At 44.0% G+C, this 27,237-nt stretch overlaps 1 protein-coding gene across 1 annotated transcript in view; it reads right to left on the bottom strand.

Moving 5' to 3' along the window:
* Positions 1-12,160, bottom strand: part of NR2E1 (nuclear receptor subfamily 2 group E member 1) — a 30,272-nt gene extending 18,112 nt beyond the window's left edge. The window contains 2 exon segments of the mRNA XM_032216714.1: positions 3,186-3,331; positions 12,136-12,160. Of these exon segments, the coding sequence (XP_032072605.1) occupies positions 3,186-3,331; positions 12,136-12,160 (171 nt within the window).
* Positions 12,161-27,237: the final 15,077 nt, after the last annotated feature.

Below are 27,237 nucleotides of genomic sequence, written 5' to 3'. Positions count from 1 at the left end.
TAGAAAGATGCCTTTTTTTCTTTTCTTTTTTTGGAAATAATGTATAGTGGGAGAAAAAAAGACAAAGAGGAAAAGGAGCAGGAGCAGGAGGATAAAAATACCCCTTTTTCTATTTTTGAATCTATTGGTAAACCATAAGATATAGAACATTATTTTCTAAAAACAGGCAGGAGAAAAATTCCTGCATCTTTAACTTTTGCAGCTATCTAGATGTAATTGTCTGGTCTAATTGTTTATTTCAAATGCTTATCAAAGATCTGGATTTTCCACCAATGAAGAAAATGTCTCTTTGTGGATCAGTTTCAAAGATACCAGGTCTCAATGTGTCTTTCCAATAATTATTCCAAATAAAATAATCTCCTATCCGTGGCTCAGTGTTAAAAAAAAAAGACAAGGCTTTCTTTGACATGCTTTTGCATACAATTTGTAAATTGACCCCACAGAAATACTGTTCAAATGCAAAAAGGCTCACACAACCTACACTTCCATTGGACTATATAGCTACATAACATAACCTGTGCAAATAAGAACATTTGGAAAGGGAGTTAAAGTGAAGGAAATGGCACTGGAAGAATTAACGCAGATGAGAAGAATTACTTTCACAAGAGAGTAATTACTCGCACTTTTAATAGCCTGAAGAAAATAACTGTGGCAGAAACTATCCAACATGGAAGGAAGTGAGAAAAGTTGGAGGTTGCACAATTCCATTTTCACACCACTTTGAAAAGTATAAAGTATAAAATGTAACTTTATTTGCATAGGAGTTTGAAGGGAGAAGAAGGGAGGAAGAGTATGTGCCTAGCATATGTTGTGTGTGCTAATAAAAGGAAAAGGAGAAATTATAGGAAAATATGAGCAAGGCACATTCAGTACCTGGTGAGGGGAAAAGAGATCAAGAGAAGAGGATTATCAATATAATCTTTCCCAGAATCCATGCTGGGAAAAACACCTTGACAATTGCTCTTTCCAGTTGTTTGACTCCAAATAAAACTGATTCAGAAGTTCATCGCTTTTAAAAATGGGGCAGGAAAATGACAGAAAAACACATAAAGGGAAACTCAGATCCCAGTTTTGCAACATATCTGATCAGCTGATTATGAGAAGGTAAAGAAAAATAAGCACTGGGAGTTTTAAAAAGGGTTGAAAGAAAAGAAATGACTGAGGTATTATGGGGGCCAAGAACATAACTCTATCATTTTCAGCCATCCTAGTACTGTGCTGTGCTCACTCATGTTACAATAACAGCAGCTACCACATTACAAGAAAAGGACATCCTCCTAGGCTTTTGCAGCAGGTCTACAAAGATCACCCAGGGGCTCTAGCCAGGATTCCAGGGATCAGAATCTGGGGCAAAGAGTAACCTTCCATTGATTGGTTCAAGTGCCTGGCAATCAAACTCGCTAAGAACTTGTAGAGGTGAGATGAAATGCAGTGCATACGATCAAACTGAGGTAAAGGGAGAAGCAGATAACACATTGCTTGGAAGGTGATATACCATTAATATCTGCCAGAATGTCCTTTGTATCTTGTCCACCATCTGCCAAAAGAAAATCTCAGGTGTTATCCTGTTTCTTCTCCAGAATTCCACCATGCAAAAGCTTGTGTGCCTGGGCTTTGGGAAATTGGCTTATTGCACACCTTATTCCTGCCTCCTGGGAGAATCTCTCTCTCTCTCTCTTCTCTCTCTCTCTCTCTCTCTCTCTCCTCTCTCTCTCTCTCTCTCTCTTCCCTCCCTCCCTCCCTCCCTCTCTCCCTCCCTCCCTCCCTCTCTCTCTCTCTCTCTCCACACACACACACACACCCTTGGGATATTTAAAGAACTGGATCAATTTTACAGTTCCAATGACTATGAGCTGACTACATTCTAAAAAACACTTTTTCCATTAATGGAAATGGGGAAAAAATTATCCAGGTAGATTCTCTCTGGGTCACACAAGCCATTTTGTGTTAAAAGTCATACTTGCTTTATTGGTTTGTTATACTAAGCTAGGATTTTTTTTTTAAACTGCTATTAAAATTAGATGAGTAAATAAGTGGATTTGTCATCTATTTAGTAAATATCTCATCTCTATTATCAAATACAGTGAACTTGGGATGGGAGTACCCTGACAGCTGCCCCCAGGTCTTTAGAAGATTCAGCTTCTGCACTTTTTCCTGGAATAACTGAGGGGTATTTTTATTTCCTGGCAACAATACGTTAGCTACAATTTCTAAGTTTCCTCAAGGTCACCATGAGAGTAACTCACATTTCATGTTAATTCAGAAGATAACTATTTTCACTTAAATTGTGATTTCTATTCTCCCCCCACACTTATAAATAAATATCCCACAGGACATCAATCCTTCCTTCCTAATATTTTAAAGAATTGGCAAACTGGGACCAGGGAAAGAAAATCATTTTTAAAGGGAAAATGAGTCAATAAACTCGGGATATTTACTCAGGAGCACTTAGGTAGGTCAATGAAGTGAATTACCCTGGTGCTTTTAGCTCTACAACTACAAAGCCCATGGGCTTATTTGGAGTATGTCTGGTTCCTATATGCTGTAGCCAACTTCACCCAGCTCCTCAAAATTTCAAAAGACTATTTAAGTTGTGAATTTCAAACCTGCCTGAAATATTTCCTTGCCTGAAATTTTACAGTACAAAAGACTGCGCTGTAGCTCTAATTTGGAGTAAGCAATATCAAATCAAGCCAACTTTGCTTCTAAATCAAAATGGCACTGGACTATACATTTCACTAACTACATCAACTTTCCTTGCTGCTCATTGTGCACAGAATTGCAGCTTTAAAGTAGCCCAACTTTTACAGGATCTTAAGTTAAAAGCTTCCAGGGGAATCTATCGCACTTTTGCTGATTCTTCAATTTATTTTAGGGGGACGAGAGAAGTCGTAAACATTTCCTTTTTCTATCTGCTTTGAAATTTTCATACTATGAAAGACATATTTAGTAGATATGCCCTTAATAGGTTGGGTTGACATACTCAAATATATTATTGGACGCACTAGAAACTCTGCTATGTTGATAGAAATTTGGTACTCGCCTAAGTATACATCATTTTGAAAAATCAAGAGGACAAGATCCCCAGGTGACAGGAATTCCCACTATACTATACAACCAAGTTTGCCCAAACCATAAGGAAGGTGTGCAGGGAGGGGATGATGAGGTTATGCTATAAGCAATACCTGGTTTCCAGATTTGCAGACATAAGTCCTATTCCTTCTGATGCTTCGTTTGAAAAACCCTGAGCATCCATCGCAGGCATAAACCCCATAGTGCTTGCCAGAGCTGCGGTCACCACACACTTTACACGGGATGTCTAAAATCCGGCCTGAAAATGAAGGTGAAAGAGAGAGAGAAAAGTGATCTTTTGACAACAATAAGGCACCAGAACTGGCGTCATGATAGTCGTAGAGTTTGAGAGAAATGGGTCATTTTGCTAATTGAACCAACCCAAGGAATCCACAGAAATATATATTTCTTTAAAGCGGATGTGAATGAGAAGAGGACATGGTCCCACTTAATGCAAAGAACATACAATACGTTTAAAGCAGGTTTCCTTAATCTTCCACCTCCAATTTTGTTAGGCTACCTGTCATTCTTATACAAGGAGCGGATGAGATCAGCATTAAAATCAACAGGTGGGAGGGTATTAGATTGGGAAGATGGTTAGCTTGATAATATAAAAGACTCTTCCAAGGTGAGTTTGACTGGCAGTGTCTTCCCGTGGTCTTGTTTCTTACATCATTAATGCATCATTCTTGGTCCCAATACAGGAGTACTTTGTTACTGGTACCTTTTGTGGATTCCCCCCCCCCATTTCCCAATCTTAACTACTAGACCTGAGATTCCCCACTAGGCTTCCATCCAAATATTAATCAAACTCAGTCTTAACTTTCATAACTAAACTAAGTCAACCAGACGCTAAACCTATGCTGAGACTCCACAGATACTCCACCTTGAGTTAATTTCCAATCAATTAAGGAGGTATGTGTACTTCCTCCTTTTGCCTTTCATTATTAACCCCTAAATATCCAGAGTTAAGCTAAGGACAAATAAAGAAATTGAAAAAGAAAAACTTTTGAGTGAGTAGTGATTTGAAGATGCTTTCTCCAAAACTATTTGCACACAACAATTATATAAACATTTGTCTGTGTGGCCCAGTTTAACTACTGATTCCAGATTTATTTTTAAGTAGACTTTCTTAAGAACATGACCTTCATATAAATGGAAAAATAATTACTAATCTAAAAAGTATTTCTCGTGAAAATGAAAATATTAAATATATAATAGAACCCCTTGTACAGTATTCCTAAACACATGTGTTGTCTGGTTAAACATCATGATGCTTTATTTGTTGGAAAAAGCTGCAATTTATGTACATTATTTCTGAGCAAATATGAACCATCCTTTCAGCAGTGTCATAAGTCTTCACATTAGCTAATCTGATCTTGACCATAGAAATAAATGCTGCATCCAAGACAGATAGCACTTGGATTCTGCTTAAATACTTCTAGCAGAGCAGCAATTGGCTTCCTCCAAAAAGGCTGGTCCTACCCTTAGGCAAAACGAGATAGATGCTTTAGCCTTAGCAGGTGTTTCTTCTCCTGAAAAAGCCAGAGTTATTCATTATGTTTGCAGCTTGCTTGTCAGAGAAGAGGAGCTAAGGCGTGAGATTTGCTACCAAGTGCCAGATTATTTGTCATGAATACATCCTCTTTTGGTTCATGCAGTGCACAGTTTGTCTTGCTTACCCATAATGAACTCTAAACCTAACTGCTTGGGATGGCTTTTCCCCACACCTTAGGCTAACAAGTGGTTGGGTTGGTTGGGTTCTATCAAAGGAGCACTGTTTTTTCTTCTCCTATTTGCCTCTTCAGCTGCCTGGTAGCATTTATCCAACTTCTATCTTCATACCATTACCACACTGTGCTCTTGGGAGTCATATTTTGTTTTCATACCACATTCCCCCACCCCCCAAAAAAATTCTGGCATACCTCTTTCTTACTGAGGACATCCTGCTAGAAAGTTTCAGTAAGTACAAATGGCTTTATCACTTAAACTTAGAGGGGATGAGTGTCATATTTGATGGGTCCAGCTCCCTAACATTTCTCACTTATTCTATTTGATGCTGAGATTAGTCAGCTGAAAACCAAATGGCTGGGACTGTTTCTAATCTTCCTTTTCTCCCCGGAGTTTTTCCCAACCTTCACCCTAAACATGACAATGGTTCTTCTATTGTCTCTTAACTCCCAAGATAATTTTGATAATAGGGTTTCATTACTTTGCTCTAATGAGACAGGTTCCAACTAATCTAGAGTCTGCTTTTTCCCAACTGAAGGCCCTCAAAATATGGTGGGCTACACTTCTCATCTACCAAGGGCCATGCTATTTGGAGGGAATGGGATGGGAATTCTCATCCATTGGTGGCCATTGGAGTTTCAGGAGTTGCTCAAATATGGATTAATCTTTCCTTTCTGCCCTGCCTGCTTTCATCTGCCATGTGGATTCCTGCTAGCTAACAGCAGTTGCCTAAAAACCTTGATCACTACCAAGGATCGCCTTAGCCAATACTCCTCTTTAAGCAAGCAGTGTGCAGGCCATCATCTTTTCCATAGAGTTGAGGGAAGGCCAAGTTCTTGGACTTCAGTGTGACTAAAATGCCCCCAATTCCAGTCCTTCCTTGATATCAGTTCTATCGGAACTCCTTGCAACTTCTTAGAGATGAAATGTGTGGGATGTGTGCTTTGCTCACAACTTGGCCAAAGTGCCTGCAATGAAACTGGGGGACAAGTGGAAGATCTGGCAGCATATTGTTGAAAACATTGGCAGCTCCAAGACCGATGCAGATAAGGGTTCACACTTACTGTATTTCAAAGTAGGGACGCACCAGCCAACTGTCTCCATCAGATCCTGCCCAGGAATACCTAGAGCTCAGTCCCATATTGCACAAAAAGTTGACTTGCATAGAGAATGCTATGACTACAATCAGTTGAAAGAACCCTTTATACTGTATGTTTAGAGGATAAAGCGTCCTCCGAACAGGCCTGCTAAGCACATTTGCTTTGTGAAACCAACCCACTGTCTTGGAACTGAGATGTCAAGAGGCTGATGATGTTTAACAAGATTGCCAAAGAAGTCACAAGGGACTGGGCCCAGTGATCTCCCTGAGCTATATACCCAAGTTGGTAAACCACAACTTAAGGAATCCCCACAACACTGAACACCAAAACTAAACTAACCACATTGTGGCTTAGTGCCAAGTGGGAACCCAGGCATGGAAAGCATTTGAACACCACACTTGAAGGTGACTTGGGAGACCCCTTCTTCTCGTCCTCCTATATATACGATATACCACAGAGTTGAGTACACCCCCTAGCATTTTGTAAATATTTAAATATATCTTTTCATGTGACAACACTGAAGAAATGACACTTGGCTACAATGTAAAGTATTGAGTATACAGTTTGTAAAGCAGCGTGTGTTGCATTATTTTGAGGAGACAGACAGCACATTTACATTGTTATTCAAGCTGTATACTCACTATTTTACATTGTAGCCAAGTATCATTTCTTCAGTGTTGTCACATGAAAATATATACTTAAATATTTACAAAATGTGAGGGGGTGTACTCACTTCTGTGGTATACTGTGTACATTGACCGGGATCCGAAGGGAGGCAGGAAAGAATCTAAACTTTTCCGGAGCCTATTCGGTCAGTGACGCTTCTTGAGCCGAGGGGTGGTGGTGTCTCTGGGCAAGCCACCCGGAGGGAGTGGGAAGGGCAAGGTTAAAAATCCGACTCTCGGGAGAGACTCGGAGAAGCCGAACCAGGCTCTGAAACGAGGCCTCCCTAGCAGACAATGAGGACATTAGATAAAGTGTGAAGTTAATGATCCCCCCATCAATGGAAACTCATCTGACTGCCTCCAATCAACGTAAGCCGCCGGCTTCTCCCCCAAATGTAACTCGACAGCTGCTCTTTGCAACAACCCGGAGTGGAGGAATGGGATTAGGTGGTGCGCCTGGGCGGGGGCGGAGGGTGGGAGGGGAAGAGTCAGAAAAGAGGAGGTGGCGGAGATCGGGGTTGGGCCAGCCAAGCGGGGGGAGTCCTGGGGGAGGGGAATCGGTAGCCCTCTCCCGCCTGGCGGGTAAAGTTGTGCCCTGGGGTAAAGAGGGAGGGGTGGCTGGAAGTAGGCGTTGTCCAGGGAAGTCGGGCCAAGCCAAGCTTGGCTTCTCAAGCGCTCTAATTACACGCCTTCCTTGCCACCTGCCTATTGGGTCACCAGTGACCCGTCAAAAAGGGTAGCATGGGAATTCGGATTGCACACAAAGGCTCCGGAGGAGAGCACTCGACTCCCCCCCCCTCCTCCTCCTCGCCCCGCCCCCTGTCCCTCGGCAGACTTTCCCCAGTTGTGGGCGAAAGTGTGGGGGAGGAGAGAGAGCAAATCGGACATGCAACGGTGCCAGCCCCTGGTGTTGGGTGTCACCTCCGACAAACCGGGCCATTTCCTTATGCAAATCTCCGGCTCGCCTTCTCGACTCGGGCTGCTTCGGATCCTCCCCTCCCCGCCAGCCCGCCTCGACTTTCCTTGCCTTTCCTTCCGAGGAGGACAACGCAGTCCGGGCGGTGCTCTTAAAACCATTGCAAAACGCTACTTAAACCGAGGTAATTTCGGTCTGAGGTTATGGGGGAGACCTTCCCGCCTCCCTCCAACAATCTTCGCTTCGATTAGTTTTACTCGAAAGAAAGTCATGGTGGGCCGAATGGGACTTTTCGATCCGAATAAAAGATCTGTAGCTAATTAGGATTCGAAGCCTTCCCGCCCCCCGTCGATCCAGCTCAAATGCTGGAAGACTGTTTCAACAGTTGCGATTCAAGGAAAGAAACATTTTGAGTCTGAGCACCAGCTTCTTTAAAAGTTTATTTCTCCCAGGAAAAGGTAGGATGGAACTTTAAAGTATATGCAGTGGGAAGTACATGAAATTAAAACACACATTTATTTCCAAATATTGTGGAGGGGCCTTCTCCCACTTAAAAAAAAAATCATCTCATTTTCCGTGGGCCCGGTAACCACACCGAATTCATGTCCTATTTTAATTTTTTAAATAGAAACATACAGCAAGATAATCCCCAAAACTCTTTGTGTCCCTGTAACATAATATTTAAAAACTCCCAATTTGGAACGCTATTAATTAAATTTCCCAGATAACCAAATAGATGAGAGTTGATTTTTGGCTTGCAGCGGAGCAGGCCCAGTTTCTTGCAAAACCTCACCGAATGGTCCCACCGGGTCTCCCCTGACGTAAATTTCCTCCTTTGCAGAGACGCTCACTCCAACGCAGGCTTGATTTGAAGCGGAAGGCTGCGGCTTAAATCCTGGGACAATTTACAGTCAGCCTCCCTGCTCAAAGGTCGCCTCCGAAGGAAGTTCTCAGCAAGTCTAGGGCGGCAGGGGCCTGGCTCCCCAGTGCTCCCCGGCAGAAAGGGGCTGAAGACCGCAGCCCTTTCAGGAATAGGTTCCTTGGATCCTCTTTTTCCGAACACACACACACAGACACGGGAGCGAAAGTGATTCTCTGCGGGGAACAGCAACAACAATCACAGAAAACCCCACCTGGAGACAGTCCGAACCCTCCAACACGGACCTTGTTTTCAATTGACAAATCAGTGGCACTTTTACCTTTAATTTCGGGGACGCTCTGCACAGCCTACCCTAATATATTTTAATTAACCAGCATTAATTCTGTTTGTATTAAACAGGCGTCGTTGCCCTTGATTGCATCGACGCCCGCTGGGCTCCTTCCAAACTCCTCCGTCGAAGCCCTCCGTCTTCTCCACTCCGACTAATTGGGTGCTGCTCCACCTCACCACCCTCGAGCGCCCGGGAGGTTATCGCCGCAGGCGGTTGGGGTCTCCGATGCTCGCAATGCAGCCTCTCTGGAATGAGCCAGTCGATTGCAAAACACCAGGCGCAGGAGCTGCAGCGGCTCAGTTTCTCCGACTTTCCAGGTGGCTTTTTTCAGAAGGCCCTTTTGCCTCCTCTCTTCAACTGCGCGGGAAGCGCCAGATCCTTGCAAGGGGGGGGGATATTCTGTCGGCTTTGGCCCCCTTCCAACAACCGCCCCAGGGAAGATTTCTGCCTTAAAACCAGGCACCTCCCCCGCCCCGTCTCCAAATCTTAGCCCATCTCTCCCGCGTCTCCGTCTTCTGCTTCTCCGGAGACTTTCTTGGGGATGGGGAGACGGGCCCTTCGGTCTCAGCAACGGGAGCCCAGGGGGAAAATAAGGAAAGAGAAAACATTGGGGGGGGGGAAGGAAGCTCGGTTTCCTTCGGGCAGGGTTAGCCTAGTATCGTCCAGCGCTGGTATGTGTGTGTGGGGGGGGGGGGGAGAAGGCCTGGCTCCGCGCAGTAAAAATGCTCTGCGCTTTCCTCGACGGGGTGTCCAAGCGGGAAGGGGTGGGGGCGCTTCCCCCCCCTCCTATGCCGGAGCACGGCGTAAAGCTCCCCTGGCAGCTTCGATTACTGTAATTACCATCACAGGCTGCTGAAAGAAGTTAGGCGGCTCGGAGAGGACTCCGCGGCGGGGTCCCCTTTTACCACCCAAGCAGCCAAGAGCCTCGCCGACCGCTCTCCAGTCTGGCGGAAGGGAAAGCGCAGCCAGCCGCAGCCCCCACCCCACCCCGGGCTGCCGTGGCAGAAGAGGGGCTCCCCCTCCTCTCCGAGGAGCACCCATCTTTCTGAGACCCAAAGCAGCCTGACAAGCCCGCTTCCACTTCGGAGAAGTGGCCGGGTCTGCCCCACAAGGGGCGCCGGGGCGGGTGGATGGGACATCCGAAAGCCTGGTCTATCGTCGGGTCCCTGGGTGGGAGGTAGCCGCCTTCCCCTTTTAAGGCATTAAGGCAGCATCCACGGCCATCTCCGATCGAGCTCAGCGCTTCGGGGCGAGGCCGAGCGTGGGTAAGCGGAGCTGCTGGAAGAGGGAGGCCTGTGGAGGTCTAGGATCCACCTCCGCGCGTGACTTTTCCTCCAGATCAACTCCTAGGGGGCACCTCCCGCTTTCCACAGCGCCCAAAAGCGGTGCTGAAAAATGGAAACCACCGAGCTTTCGAGGGAAAGGGACCTTCCATCTATTTCCACTGACCTTAGCGGGGAGCGTCGGCCTCGAATGCTGACGGGCTGCCACCCCATTGCACAGCTGCCTTGCCTAAACCTTTCCAAAAGTTTCTGAAGGATGTTTACGACCAGACGGAATACGGAATTGTATTCGCGGCGGGATTTCGAGTCGATGGCCCAGCTCACCTTCTTTTACTCCGGCCTGCCTTTGATTTCTCCCCACGGACTCGCGCCTACCGAGGGGATGGGGGGCGAACTCCGTTTCCCAGCCGCTTGGGTGGGCCTCTGCGTTAGCCTCGCTGCGATTGCAATGCCCACCCGACCCGAGAGAGAGGAGAGTTGGTCAAATCGAGGCCTTTCTCGCCGGGCTATCCTGACAATCCATCCCATCGCTGTGAACCCACCTGTTCACTCCTCTTTCAGAGAAGCCGAAAGGTTCTCTGCCCCAAGGTTTCGGCGCAGGGGTTTCTAAGTTTACTTTCCAGCAAGTTTTCAAAAACTTTCCTCTCCGTGCCAGCAGCCGAAGCGGAGTAGAAGCATTCCGGAGCCTTCTCCTTCTTTCCAGGCCAAGCAGCTCAGGGACGATTCCCCTGTAGAAGCGGTAGAACCGTCCCTACTACCTTCGGCCAGGCCAAAGGCAGATGGGCCGAACGGAAAAGGGCAAGTGGCGAGGGGTTTTCCCTCTGTTCCGAAACAAGGTTTCCCCAGAAAGCTGGTCCTGAGCCCCGCGGCCCGTTTTCCCTGGCCATTGTTACAAAAGTGGCCTCGATCCCTCTCCTCACTTACAGATGGAACCGCTCTCGCCTCCCCCCACAACCTTCTTCTCGAAAAAGGCTTCGGAAACAATTCTGTCCCGTTTACCGCTTCCTATTTTTTTCGTTTTGACTGTGACAAGGTTTTGTTTAAGATCCCTCTTTGGGCGATTTCTACACGTTAGTTTAAAAAAAAATATGTTTGTTTGTGGCCTGCGACCAAGTTCTAAATGCCACCCCGTTGGCGCTTTAGAGATACAGAATTCAAGAAAGAAAGTTTAGCTTAGCCGCAACTTTGCAGGGAGAGACGCATCCCGAAAAGAAGGCGCAGGGAGAAAGACTATATTTTTTTAAAAGCAGAACTGCACCCACGTGCCTCTGTTTTACACCCTTTCCTTGCTAGTAAAAATAATAATAATAATACCATAAAATTATGGCCAGAGGAATTCCTTCTAAACCGGCTTCGCCCATCACCTGTCACAGCCCAAATTGGATTGTGCCTGCTGCTGGCTCCCTCCCGCATCACAGTCGACTTCCAAAGTCTCTTCTTGAATTTCTAGCGTCTGAAGCCAACTTCTATCCACAGCAGTCAATCAGACTTAAAAAAAATTAGGGCGGGGGGGGGACGCCTTCAGTTATGAGTGTACCCGGACTGAGGATTAAGTGAAATGTGACTTTTAAATTGTTTCTGCTTCTCCGGGTTTTTTTTTCCAGGATTATTCATCAAGGCTGGAAATGGTGTGCAAAGTATTCGCGGTTAAATCCTCTTTCAGCAAAGCCCACCCCTTTTTGCGACTGTAGCTTTCAGCTACGGGATGTTTAAAACTTCTTATTAGGTGCATTAATTGCAGAAAGGGGGGAATTCCTTCCTTCCTTCTTTTCTTCATTTCTTTCTTCCTTCTCTTTCTTTCTTTATTTCACCACCCGTTCACATTCGGGGGGGGGGGAGACGATCTTTAAAAAAAAAACCTCGTCCCGAGATTTTTTTTCACACCGAAGACTTTTTTTTTTGACACCCCCCACCCCCACTCCAAGCAAGTGCGTCTCAAGTTCATTTTAGGCCCGGGCGGCGCAGCCACTACAGTAGTTCCGTACAAGTCAGCCAGCCCAACCCCCCCAAAATAAACCCTGACCCTTCGCGCGTTTACTTGGAGGAAGAAGGGGGCTGAAGCGGATCCCAGTCTCAGTTGACCGAAACTTGTTCGGCAGCGGCCCAACGCTCCCGCTTTCTCCGGAGGGACAGAGACCCCAACCGAGCGTTACTCACTTGTTGATCCCGCCGGCTTGCTCATTCTGGGCTCCTCCGGGACTAGCGTCGCGGCGTCGCTGCCTTAAAGGAGGCTCTCGCTCTGCAAAGAGGCTGCCTTGCACTTGGCTCGCCGAAGCTCCGCTCGCTCCTAGCGCTGCTCCGGACGGCGTGACAGGTGCTTTTACAGCCCCCTTCGCCAGGCCGAACCCCGCATCTTTTCTTCTTCTCCTCCTCCTCCTCGCAACCTTCTACCAACGGCCGAGAGCGTGGGAGGGGGGCGTGGGGGGGGGAGGTTGGAAAGCTTTTTTTTTTTTTGCCTGGCAAGGAAAGAGCCGGAGAAAGCGCTTGCACCGTCTTTTTCCCAAGGATGAAATGGTGGCGCTGCGCCCGACAGGGATCCGAAGCTCGGTGGCAGGGGCTGGGTGGCTGGAGGGGGGGGGGGAGAGCGGGGAGGGGGGGGCAACGCGACGCCTGCAGAGAAAGGCAGGGTTGGAGAAGCGGAACCCGAGCAGAGCAGCTCAGTGCGTCCAAACACCGAACGGAGGCTGAAAAAAGTAAGAAAATGCGCATGGGAGGCGGAGGGGGGGGGGTGTTGGAGGGGGAGGAGGAGGAGGCAGGGTCTGGTTCCCAGAAAGTGAATGGCAGCAAAATCAAGAAAGACAGGAAAAAGTGAAAGGGCGCCAGAAGTTCCTAGCCCTGGGTTGACTTGGCGCTTTGAGCCTCCAGCCCGAAGCGCCTGTAATATCCCACCGGGAATTCTGACAAGCAGGCAGCCGGGGGGGGGGAGGGCAGGGAGAGGGAGGGGGAAAGAGGGAAGGGAGGGGACGCTCTCCTTGGCTTCTCTTGCCCCCTCTCCGCCCCCGCAATCCAATTCTTGGAGAGGGTCGTGACGTCAGCCGAGGCTCTGGAGGAGCGAGGGAGAGAAAAGCTCGGCAAATGAATGAACTTTACCTGCCCGCTTCTGAGCGGCAGCTTGGAGAGCGGATTTCTTCGGAGCCTGGTCCTCTGAATAGCCACCGAAGCTTTGGGGAGGGTGGGTTAAAAAAACGGAGCCAGAGGAAGGCAAGTTTTTTTTGGGGGGGGGATGGTTCCTTGGGAACGTCTTAGCGAGTTCGGTTCCCCTTTGGAGGGGCGATTAACTTGGTCATCGCCATTTGCATCGACAAGCCTCTTTTCCCCCCCATGGGACTTAAAGAGACCGCCACCCGCAAAGACGACGGGGTCGCTCCCGACCGCGAGGGGCGGGTTTAAAAGCCGAAGTCAAGGGACGGAGACCTGCGGCGAAGCGAGGCCCGGCGAAACTTTGACTCGGGGAGGGAAGGAGGGAGGCCGAGGCAATGTGGGTTTCCCATAGGGGTCCCAGGCCCGGGGTGGGAGGGGCTACCAGATCCCAAATCCAGCCGCCCATAGAATCGTTAACAACACCCTCTTCTTGGTGCCATCCTGCTTTGGTCTGGATTTTGTTTGCAGCCCAGACTTGGTGGCCCTACTTGGAGGAAGGGCAGGAGAAAGATGCGGGGCGCTGTCTCCAAGCTTCCCCTGTGATGGAAAGGTGCTTTTTGCTAGGACTGCTACAAAAATGCTCGAAAAGCGTTTGCGAAGACTCTGGGCAGCTCTTGCACTTAGCCCAGCCCTGGCGAAGGTTACAGACCAGCAGGTCCCTCCCTAAACAAACCAGTAGGCATCTGATTCTCCCCATTTGAGGAGAGTGAGATGCCTTTCCTAAGGCACTAGTTATTTTGGTTGCTGCCATGCCAAGGAAAGCAGTAGGTAGGTAAGCGAATTCAGGCTGGCCTGGCTGTCACGTTGGTTGTAAGAACGATTGGGATCGTGGGAAGGTCCTCATAGCTCCCTGAGGTCATTTCCCCCCAGAAGGAAGAGGCTGCTTTTATAGACTCTTTCGGCATCACCCGCACACAGCAGGTGGCAGCACCTAATTGCTGGTGGCTGGTCTCGAAAAAGTGAAGTTGAATTGGAATTGGTTTTAGATTTGGATGGAAGACCAGCAGGAAAGGCCCCTTTCTCTGGGCCACAGAAACAGCTTCCCTACATTGCTTCTGTGACTGGATGATGGAGAAATCCTTAGAGAAGAAGCGTTCTACGTGAGGATTTCCACGAGATCCCAAGACTGGTCACCAAAGCTCCCATTAGCCATTTCACTTACAACTTTCCACTGCATAGCAATAGCACTTAGACTTATATACCGCTTCACAGTGCTTTACAGCCCTCTCTAAGCGGTTTATAGAGTCAGCATATTGCCCCCAACGATTTGGGTCCACGACTACATGAAGATTCAGCGGTAGCACATCGTGTAGCAGGGGTGTCAATTGTACGTCGATTGTAGGTGTAACATACACACATAGATATATGGGGAACGCAAAGGGCTAACAGGTGCACACAATTATTTGAACAACTTTTCTTCCAATGCGTGTTTTTAGAAAATAATTGGCACTTGGTCGTGTGCCCAAAGAACATATACTTTGTCATCTAACGACAAAGAGATAGCCCAAACCATAAATCCCATCTCTCTGACCAGCATTAACTATGCTACTAGAATGTTGGAAACTGCAGTCCTGCGTAAGGTTCTCATTTCACGAGCAAAAGCTTTGTTCAAGTGAAGGACCAATAAACCATTAGCAACGGTTCATATTATTTAGAGCTGGGTTGCATAATCTACAGAACCCCTGAAAATCCAGTAAAGGTTCCCAGAACTTCTCGAATTTTGTCTCCCCGAGGATAATTTGTAAGGTGATCAAAGACAATTTAAAGGAAAGAGCTCCGTGTCAGAATCCGCCCACCCCTCTCGACTGAAACCTCCTGATTATGCTTACCTCAATTGTAGCTCAACTCCAGTTGCAGCCTGCAGGGTGAACACTGAACCCCCAGGGATCACCTGATCCCCGGACTCCAGAGGGGTACAGTGGACTTTGAAAAGCAAGACACGCGTGTGGGCTCCGTGTTTGTGCGTGTGCAAGCACGTTTCCGTCTCGTTTTGTACTCAACTCCTGTTCCGCCACAGGTCGAACCATTGAAACCCTCGCTTCGGACACTGTCCCCGGGCCATTCTGCCCCCACCCCCCGAAAATTCGCGGAAGAAACCCCGGAGATCCAAAGGAAGCCATCAGTTCGGGATCTCGATTCTGAGCCCGTAGGAAGGGCTAGCAATTCAAGACAACCTGTCAAGGGAGGCAAAGGGAGGCCACTGGATGTGAAAGAAGAGAGGCCCTTCTGAAATACAAGGCCCATCCTCCCCACCGTGCTTGCCCATCCGCTGGCCCTAACTTACTTGCTTTCCTTCCTCTCAGACCGCACTCTCCCCCACCCACCCACCTCCCCCTGATCTGGAGAGTCTGGCTAAAGAGAGCAAATTGCCCGGCCCCTGATCTTGAAGAGATTACTAAAGTCGAACTTTAAACCCAATCAGAGGCTCTGTCAGTCAAACAAGGGCTTATTAACCTCTCCCGGTGAAGGGAGCTTGTTTGGGGCTACTTTGCATCATTTAGTGGGCGAAGAGGGTACATGGTGGGAAAAGGGACCCACCAATTGGGGAAGAGCTGTAAATAGAGCTAGATGTCAGCCACCTTGTCTCATATGGCTGAATAAAGGGATGCTGCTCCCTTGTGCTCATAGACCAGCTCCTTGAGTTCCTTAAGCTCTAGTTCCTCTGGAATGGGAGAGATCCAGAAGTATTTCTTGGTCTCTACTCCAGGAGTAGTTATTGCTTCAGAGACTTGCACTCAATGTAATGAGGAGAGGAGAGAGGGAAGAGGAGAAGGGAGGAGAGGAAAGGGGAGAGGGGGTTCTTATTCGGACCCCAGGTTTCCAGCTCCCTACAATGTTCAGAGAAGCAAAGGTATGGGGATTTGGCCGCTGTTATGTGCCACCTTAGAAGGTCTCAAGGAGTTGGACTTTAAAGATCTAAAACTATTTGGAGCCCACAAGGCAACATGGAGGTGAACTAACAGTGTTGACTGAATGAACCAGGAACATATTGATTGAAATTAAAAAGTAATGTGGATTCTCATTTAATTTACAAGCCTTCTCCTTTTTAATGCTGACACCAGTTTGGGTTACCACTATGCTCAGTCTCAGTCTCAGATTCCAGTCATGCCTAAACCATAATGTTTAGGTATGTAAGGTATACACCGTGATTTGTAGATTGCAATGTCTTGGTTCACTTAACATCTTGAGCTGAACCCAAATAACTGTACAGTATGATGACTTCCTAGTTTGTCGTGTGTGTGTGTGTGTGTGTGTGTGTGTGTGTGTGTGAGTACGCAGTATGATGACTTCCTAGTTTGTCGTGTGTGTGTGTGTGTGTACGCATGAGAGAGAGAGAGAGAGAGAGAGGGAGGGGGGAGGGAGATAGTTTCTCTGAATGCCATGTACTTTGGTGTATGGTACAACTACAATTGGTTGGGGATGCTGGAAACTGCAGTCCTATAGATCTAGAGGCAAACAGATTTGGGGAAAGGCTGTAGCAAGTTTGTGAGTTGTCACCAGAAATATCTGTACATTTCACAGAAAGACTCTGTTCATTAGTGTACTGCCAAGCAAAAGTGATTAAGATTGAGGCTTTTATAATATAATATCCTGCAGTTCAAGTGACCATAAAATTAAATTGGTCTTCTTCCCAATCAAATGTCTATAATATTGCAGACTTATATGATATATTTTGTGAGTTTGAACTAACTGACCAACTTATCATTGAAATCTGCATAAATTACATCTACCTTTTTGAAATTTTCTCTCAAGAATTCTACAGCTGTCCCTATCTATTATTTCAAAGAAGACTTTACAAATAAGGGTGTGTGTGTGTTAAACCGTGGATTTTTAAACTGTGGATCTTAATGTTGCACATTAACTAGAGTCGCTATGTGTGAGTAGGGCAGCCATACTGTATATATCTGCTTAATAATAGTAATGATAGGTAGATAAAAGTGCCAAATCCAGTCTAAACATCTGGCTGATTGTGGGGTGAACCATCATAATATAATTATTTTTCTTTGGTTTTCATTTGAGGTTTCAAACTATTTCATCTAACACTTTAATCAATTAAAACAGTACAGTGCTAAGTAAATTGTGATTTGAGCTGCAGATGCAGATTGTTTGTCTAGATTTGATGACTGACAGCTGAAAGTCCGAGCTGACTTTATTGAAAAGTATTGTACTGGTTATGATTAGAGAATGTCCCTCCACAATGCTTTTATCTATTATACCCACCCACATATGCAAATGATGCATTGACCAGCTAATAAATATGCATCACTACAAGTTAAATATTTGACTGAAATCCATGGAAAGTTGGTTCTGTTTGAAGTCAGATTATCCAAAATGTTAATCTCTGGTGTTGCACATATTCTTATTGTCCGGCCTTGTAGACACTTCATGAATTTGTATGTAAGAAATAAGACATTCTAAACTTCTGTAGTTTCAAAAATGAATCTGAATGTCAAATTGAAAGCATAGATCTCTTCTCAAACACTCCGATATTTGAAAAAGTTGAATAGATCACATATTAATTGCTGGCTAATCAGAAAAGAACATTCTAGCTTCCTTTTACTTCAATCACACTGCTCTTAAAGGAAGAGGTGGTTGCCTGAAAAGCTGGCAAACACACCAGCTGTCAGAAGCTGTTTTTGCTGGTACTTCAGTAGTGAAGCTTCTTTTACCTAGGGATCATTTCACACAATGAAAACAAAATGGATATTTTGTGGGTAAGGAAGACAAATAGCTATTTCAAAATATTGGCAAGGTTGGGCTTAGCCAGTATTCACATGGGAAATTAGGCAGGAACTCAAGTCTGCTGTTCTCAGAGCAAGAACACAAAGCAAGTGCAATAAAGGAATGGCTTGGAATGTTATTTTGTTATTAAACTTTTAGCTGATTAAATGATACAGTAGAATGTTGTTGCACTCCAATTTCTATCAATTCCAATCCAAATAACCAGTGGCAAATCATGCTGGGAGCAGGGATGGAATCCCTGTTCCTACTTGAAATGTATCTCAACACATCATGTTCATCGCAATCCCATTCTTCTCCCTTGGTCACATGACGATAGCCTCATCCTATGTTCATCTGAAATAGCCCTAAATCAGGGGTGAAATTCAGCAGGTCCTGGCAAACTGGTAGCAGAGGTTTTGAGTAGTTGGTAGAACCGACAAATACCACCTCTGGCTGGCCCCAGAGTAGGGTGGGAATGTAGATTTTGCAATATTCTTCCCCCAGGAGTAGGGGAGAAATGGGGATTTTGCAGTAACCTTCCCCTGCCACGCCCACCATGTCATGCCCACCAAGCCATGCCATGCCCCCCATACAATGCCCACAGAACCAGTAGCAAAAAAAATTGAATTTCACTACTGCCCTAAATCATTACTTCAGACCCAAACAGACGCCCATGATTATACTTGGGGAATAAGAGATATCTTAATAGCATTATTCTGTATTAAGTAGTGTTTCCCCTCACTGCTGAGGATATTCACCCAGGCTTTTGTGGAGTATCAGTACAGTATTGGTTAGTTTCTCTTATGTCTCTCTTGAAGGAAGATATGCTATTAGTCAGTTTCGGTTATCCTACTCTGCAGGAACTTGCTACATGCACAATCATGTCAAATTCTGCTTTCTTCTTCTCTGAAGTTATTTTTGTCCTGGTGGTTTGCCCATGTATTTTATTTCACATTCAGTTAACTTAGGGGATGATCAAGTGGAGGATGGTTAGAGAGGCAGAAAAAACCAGCTCAGACAGTAGTGAATTCAAGCTCTTCTTAGTCGTGCTACAGTGCCCTGATTGGAAGAGATTTTCCCTGCTGGCTGAGGATATTCTGGAAGGGGTTGGCCACAAAGCCACAGGAGAAAACAATGCTAACATTATTTTATAAATGACTCAAGGACGGTTGGAAAGCATCTGAACTCAAGTGTGAAAGACCCATAATCCATCAATTTCTGGAAGATCTGTAGAATACAGGAACCAACTGTTCCTAAATTAGCAACCATTCGAAGTTACAACAGTGCTCAACAAGAAGACTTGTGGCTAGTCCTTGAAGTTGTGGCTGTCACAGTGTCCCCACTGTCACAGGATCATGATTGGGGCACTTGGCAACTGGCACACAGTTACAATGGTCACAACTTCCCACAGTCACATCATCACCACTTGTGATCTTCACTGCCAGCTTCCAATAAGTCAAGTCAATGAGGAAACCAGCCACCACCTGATGTTGTGCTTAATGACTGCACATGATTCCTTAACCACCACAACCTGAGCTGTCATTGTACACTGAAGATTGCATTTAATTTTGTTGTACAAGGTGCAATGACAATAAAGTAAACTAAACTAACTAACTAGAGAGAACCATTACATCAGCCCAGATCAAGTACATTTTAAGGCTATCAGGAGAATGGCAAAGTGGCTCAGAAAGATGGAAGGAAAAATCCCTGGGTTTAAATCTGGGAGCATAGTCCTATACAAAGGCTTCGATTTCTACCTCCTATGGTGCCCAAATCTTCTTTGTATATGTGTCAGCTATGACTTGGACGACCAAGAATCAAAGACCAAGATTATTTAATTGAGAGTGGCTACAGTAACAGAATCTTGTGAGTCTGATTGTTCCCTTTTTATACCCATGTAAATTTGGGAGGTGTTTATCTGAGCTACTTCAATGTACTTTCTGCTAGTTTTGGACTTAAATTAGTTGTTTCTCTTCACCACTTTGGTAATAGATCTGGTATAATGTAACCAAGTCATTTTCCTTACTCTTTACAATTCATACCATTATTCCTGTCTGCAGTAAAAAGGTTAATCTTGCCAGAGTGTGTCTATCAATCTTCCACCAAGTAAGGCAATTCCTAAAAAGTTTTTTTTTAGGAATCTAAACAGTTGAGATCTACCTTACATCCATTCCTTTGAAGCCTGATGCTATTCAATGGACCCATTGACTGGATCCAGAACTATAGTACAGAAAGGACACATCTACATTAGAGATTTATAACATCTTGCATAATCATCTAGCTAGAGTTATGGCAACATATCATCAGTCAAGACAATCTTTTGATCACAACAGTAATGCTGAGTGGAGTTGTAAAATATAACAAATCACTAGTGCCCAAATGGCCTTATCTTTCACTAGTGTAGAAATTGCTATAATCTTGCACTGTATATGCTATTCCAAATTCAGGGCAAATAAGATAGTACTCCAAAACATGCTAGCATAGCCTCTACATGTCTGCTTCTTCATCATAACATATATTGAACTTGTGAGTTCATGGCATTTCATTTACATTGTGAAATGTACTTACCCGTAGTAGTAAGTCTGCATCCCACTATTTGCATCTAACAAATAGCTTACAAGATTCAGACTACTTTAGAAGATTTGATCTTGGTTGTTTTTTTATTTTTGTGGACCTTCCTATAGTTGTGTATTTTACTGTAGCTTCGAATCAGTGGTGGGTTTCAAAAATTGTTCGAACCTACTCTGTGGATGTGGCCTCCTTTGTGGGAGTGGCTTGCCGCCCATGTGACCGGATATGAAGATGCTGACGACACTTGTCAGAACCACCTTAAATTACCTCACATACAGCACTGGCATGCATAAGAATAGGATGCAAACTTTTTTTTTAAAAGGCATCTTTGGTTTGCGTTAAAACAACTTCAACACATGCAATGTTCTGATTGCACCATAAACGCAGTAGTCATCCTTACCTTTCACAGAGGCACTGAGTTTTATAAATATGAGCATGATATGTAGAATAATCATATCCAAGGACCAGTGGTGGGTTTCAAAAAATTTTGGAAGCTCTTCTGTAGGTGTGGCCTGCTTTCTGGGTCCACTGGTGGAACCTCTTCTAACCGGTTCAGTAGATTTGACGAACCGGTTCTACCGAATAGGTGCGAACTGGTAGGAACCCACCTCTGCTTCGAATGAAATTCAGGATACATATACATCAAATATTTCCTTTTGTCTGGGGTCTGTATGAAGTTACAAACACACTTCTGGATTTCTTGAAAAACAGAAACAAGTGTTAAGCACTTTCAAATAAAGATTGTGGCAGCCTTGCTCATGGACGGCTGTCAATAGCACTGTCACTTTTTATTCACACATCCCTCGTCTGAATGGCTACAGGCACCTAAAAATAAGTTGACTGGAATCCTTGTTTGAGGAGAGCTTAGAGTACTACTGCTGGTATTGTTTCTTTTTAAATTTGGTGGGCCACTGGGGGACTTTGCCTGATCACTGTAGGAAACAGAATGGGGGATGAGATGGATCCCTGATCTGATCCAGCAGATCAATCAATCATTATGCATTACAACATAAAAACACTTATCATACATGAGGTAAAATACAAAAAAAATCAATAATGCTGTTAATTTGATAGAACTAGGTCAACAGCGTTAAATGAATTATTAAAAGAAGAAAAATAATCTTCATTTATGGAGTTGGTGTTTATATTGTTGAGCTGTTACTTGAGCAAAACCTGCCTGATCCAGTATATCATTTCTTATGTTCTCTGAGAGGTTTTAACTTGCTTTCTCTTCAAATGGTCCCACCCCCAACTCAGCTGGATTGTCTTAGATTTACCAAATCCAGGGATTACATTTCTGTTACTCAACTGTATGAAAATATGAGTTAAAAATGCCAACATGTATTATGTAGTTTATCAAGAAAAGAGAAAGGAAGAGACTCTCATCTGAGGATGAAACAATATATTTCAAATTACGTGTGGAATTACTTTTGGAAGTACATGGTGCATAGATCAATGCTCGTATAATATTGTTGAGTTTTTGAGCAATGTCATCTTGTATTTTGTGCATTAAGGTCTCCCTAAACCCTCCCAAAATCCAATCCAATTGGCTCTACCTATTTGGGCAGATGGTGCCTAAATTCAGTCTGCAAGAGGATCATGAGTTGGAAAGTCAAAACTACATACAAACAAGGGTTGGGCAGATAAAGTCAGAAAGGGGAAAAGAACCTAGCAGAGCAAAGCAAAGTGTAAGGGGACCAAGAAAAAAATAAATATATAACATTCCAATTGATCAACTTTGCCATATATTTAGGTAAATAGGCCATCCTGGCAAGTGAGACTTTAACTTTTACATCAGGGGAATCTCAAACAGCTGAGCTGAGAATACAATCAAAGGGAAGAGTTTTACTTGTACATGCAGTTAAAATAATTTGATAGCTGGTTGATCTGTGCAGCTTTTTGGATTCAGTTCTCAAAAGATGCTGGGAATGCACAAAGACACAATCTAGCTGCTAACTTTTTAAAGCAAGTACATCTTTTCCTCTGCAGCTGCTATCCACATGTTTACTTTTAATAGAAGAGATATTTTAATTCAAGGTTGAACTGTGGATTAGTGTTAGTGCTCCCTGAGCTGGTGTTTTGCTTGCGGATATTTCATTACCCAGCTAGGTAACATGGTGTAGACATAATGCCTTTTCCTTTGGAGTTCCCAATGAGCAATATAGCACACAACACTGGGAGATCTATGGGAAGTGAATGAAGCCCAAGGCTATGTGTGAATTCTTTCCAGGAATATAGTCCTATACTATGATATCAACAAACATGTATGTGGCTGATTCATACATCATGCTTAATCAGAACATTTAAGGGTCCAATGATTTAGGAGAGTCCATCTAGTGCTGTGATAGCGAACCTATGGCATACGTGCCCGAAGTGGCACACGGAACCATGTCACCTGGCACATGCGGCGTTGCCCATTCCTCTTCCAGGTTTCTAGAGTGCATGCTCATACAACAATCAATTGGCCTTTGTGCGTATGGCAGTACCGGAAATGGCAGACCTGGTCTTCCATTTTCCAGCATGAGCATTTGTGCCAGCCAGTTGATCGGTGCATGCACATGCGCAGTAGTAACCGGAAAGCTGGCTGGCTGGCTGGCATGCATGTATGCATCAGAAACCAAAAGTTCATTTTAGGGTGTACGCAGGCTCCCCGGGCAGCTCTCTTCCTGGTCATGGCCCATACTTCACACATGTGTGGGAAGTGCTCCCTTTTTGGCACTTGGTGTTGAAAAGCTTCGCCATCATTGATCTAGTGTGTTTCTGCTCATTAAAAAGATCAGCTGTATATACTGGATTCTAATAGAAGGTTGTAATAGAGGGCATGTCTTGGATCATATCTTTAAAAACTGCCACTGAATGATATTTTTAATGTGATGCAAGGGCAATGGGCTTTAAATGGGAGCAATCATATTCCTTGGAACATGTTAATTTTATTAAGTTCCAATTAACTTAAAGCAAATTTGTTTCCCTTTTGTCCTCACCTCTTTTTCTCTTCGATCCATCTACTTTTTGGAGTATGCCTCTCGTCTGCTACTCAAGGGCCAGATGTGCTCTCCTTCGGGGCTTCAGAAAATGTTCACGTATGTTCTGCTCATTGACAAGAACATTATTTGGCTTACACAAGAAAGCCTATTTGTGCATCATTCCTTTTTGAACCCTAGTGTAGACTAAACTTAGAATGTTCACTAGTACTTTTCAAGGAGACAGAGCAAAGAAGTACATATTATCATGAACATTTTGCTTCAATTCGAAGTATAATCTTTTGTGAAGGATTACTATGATGCAATGAAGCAGATTTTGTAGACTAAAGCTATGACTGCAAGGGAATCTCACAGATTAGCATGCATTTTTCTAGTACTGGTATTTAACCACTTTCCTACTCCAATAGTTGTTTAAATATTGTTGATACTTTGTGTATAACACATTGACAATAAGTGGTTTGAACTAGGGAGTACTTGTCAAAGACCTCCTGGGGTTCTGCTCTGTATGACACTTAAGTATCCAATCACCTCATGGTTAAACACTATGTTCTTGCCTTTCAGTTTTCTCCTCTCTGTATGCAGATATGAACATGATGCAGAAATGTGCTAGGTTTAGCCACCTGGAAGCAGATGCTACAGCACTAATGGAACAATATATGATGCACCAAATACTTCAGCAGGGAAAAGTGTACTGCATCACTGCAGATTTTATTGGTGTGTGTAATTCTCATTATGTATATGAATATGAATATTCGCATTTTTGAACTCTACTTCTTTACAAATGGTGAAAAAGTTGTTGAGATAAGTAGCCATTCAAACTGAATAAATGAACAAATGAAAAACTGGGTATCTGAGTTTCAATTTCTGTTTGTAATTTGTTTTTATTTGTAAATACCAGATTAACTACCATGTTTCCCCGAAAACGAGACAGGATCTTATTTTCTTTTGACACCCCCCAAAAAATAAGCGTGTGGCCTTATTTTCAGGGAGATCTTATTATTTTTTAAGTGCAGGAGGCGGCAAGCATGGTCACCTCATGGCTGCTGCTTTGTTGCAATATTTTTGGGGAGGACTTATTTTTGGGAGCGGGCTTATATTATTCCATGCACTCAAAAGCCTGATTGGGTTTATTATCCGGGGAGGTCTTATTTTCAGGGAAACAGGGTAGGTTACATGTCTACACTTCAGGTATTTTATGTTTGCAGTTTTAGAATAAGAAACCGGGATTGGACATGTACCTTTATGTGCATATCCAAACTTGGGATCATTAGCAAGCTACAACACACACACACACACACACACACACCATTGCTAGGGTGCTGCAGGGATTAAGGTGTTGGACTAAGACTAGAGAAACCCAGTACATGTCCACTCTTTTTCAAACTCATTGGTGGTTTAGGGCCAATCATACTCCAGCTTAGCCTAACATTTGGCAGAAGTGTTTTTGCATGTAAAATGAAAGGCAATCCCATATAAATTCCCCTGGCTTCTTCTGAATAAAGGCATGAAATACATCTTACAAATAAAGGAAATAAATATTTTGGCATACTCCCCCTACAGCTCCAAAACAATCAGGAATCTCCTTATCTTATGCTGAGTATATTTCCAAACATAATCCTTAGGACAAATCATGGGTTAGCTGACTACATAAATGCCATTTAGAGAAGGAACATTCTCCCTCCCTCCCGACAATTCTTGTGAAGTATAGTCTCTGTACAAACACTGGATTGCATCAGGGATCATTTGTGTGGCATTTCCCACCCTCCAATCTGTCAGGTCTATGTAATGCAGTGTAGTAATCATGACAATTACATGTAAAGTCCTGTCAATTCTCTCTGCTCTCCCCTGCCTGCAGGTTTCAGGAGTCAAAATAGCTTTCCACAGCAGCTTGCCGGCCACATCTGCCTGGAGATGGAGAGCCAGCTCCACCATCCTACAGAGTTCTTCTTTTTCCTCTACAAGCAGCATGATTTTAGGCACTGCTTCCCTCCAGGCTGGGATAATAATAATAATAATATCAATATAATAATAATAATAATATAATAAACAAATAATAATAATAATAATAATAATAATAATAATAATAATAATAACCCTAGGCCCCTGGGTGGGGCCCGACTAGTAACCAATGCCAAATCCGGCGAAACAACTGGCCGCTGTGATACAATTCTATAACAACAACAACAACAACAACAACAATGGAGAACAATATACAAACAACAGGAACAAAGGCAGAATATAATAAAAAACCAGCTGGATGACAGATTAATAGAGGGAAAAACAAAGCTTTGCATCTACAGCACTTGAAAACCTTTAAAGAAAATGTGATAACAACTTGACATGGACATGCCTTAAGATGGGAACCATCGAGAAAGAAATGGAGGTTTAGTACTGGATGCTCAAGAACAGCGTTTCAAACTAATGGCATGAAAGCGAAGAAACAAAAATCCACTGACATTCCAAACTGCCGACTTTGCAACACAAAGTCCGGAAACTGTTTCACATTTAATATGTGAATGCAGCAAAATTGCACAAACTGATTACAAAGCTAGACATGACTGAGTTGCTAAATTAATCACTGGTCATTATGTAAAAAATATGACTTACCTGTATTCAAAAAGTCATTGGAGCACCAAGTGGAAAAAAGTTACTGAAAATGAGAAGGTCAAGATCTTGTGGGACTTCGAATACAGACGAATTGTCATTTGGAACACAACATGCCATATATCACGGTTGTAGAGGGCCGAAACATGAATTTATTGACATCGTTGTATCAGGAGATGCTAGAGTCGAAGAAAAAGAACGGGAAAAAAAAATCATAAAATATTGCAACCTGGCCAGTGAAACTACCCAATTATGGATGAAACTTGTAACAGTGATACCCATTGTCCAGTCTGGGCACTTGGTACCAGGTCCAAGAATTTTACAGATACATCAACAAAATTGCAGTTTACACCAGCGGAATTGCAAAAACTGTGCTACTAGGAACATCATATATTTTAAGAGATACTTGGTTGATATCTATGACGCTGGCAGCAACCCGTATCAACCATTAACACCAGCCAATGGTATTTGTAAAACATTTTTGAATGTTCCGTTGACTGAGTTTCATGGTTAATGAATAAAGTTTAACAATAATAACAACAACAACAACAACAACAACAATAAGTATGTTATGTTAAAATGCTACTTGCCTGTATCCAAAATGTCGTGGGAACATAAAGTGGAAAAAGTTGTCAAAAACGAGAAGGTTAAGATCTTGTGGGACTTTCAAATACAGACGGATCGTCATTGGAACACAATACCGCCAGATATCACAGCTGTCAAAAACTGAAGCATACAATGTATTGATATTGCTGCACCAGGAAATGCCAGAGTCGAAGAAAAAGAACTGATAAAAATCACAACATATTGTGACCTGGCGATCGAAACTACCGGATTATGGATGAAACATTGTCATCAGAGCATTTGGTACCATGTCCAAGAATTTATAAAAAACATCAAGAAACTGGCAGCTTCCTGCAATAATACCAGCGGAACTGCAAAAAAACTCAGAACACCGTACATCTTAAGAAGGGTACTTGGTTGATACCTAGGATGCTGGCAGCAATCTGTATCAACCTTCAGTGCCAGTCAACAATATTTGTGATATATTTTTAAATGTTTAGTTGACTGAGTTTCATGTTTAATGAAAAAAGATGATGATGATGATGATGATGATGATGATGATAATAATAATAATAATAATAATAATAATAATAATAATAGAGGCCGCACTAAAAAAAACCCAAAACAAAAACAAAAGTTGCTGCTGACTAATCTATCTATTTGGGGCAAATTGTCA

This window comes from Thamnophis elegans, chromosome 4 (assembly GCF_009769535.1).
Source record: "Thamnophis elegans isolate rThaEle1 chromosome 4, rThaEle1.pri, whole genome shotgun sequence".
In the NCBI taxonomy this organism is placed as follows: domain Eukaryota; kingdom Metazoa; phylum Chordata; class Lepidosauria; order Squamata; family Colubridae; genus Thamnophis; species Thamnophis elegans.
This window is presented reverse-complemented; position numbering and strand designations above follow the sequence as displayed.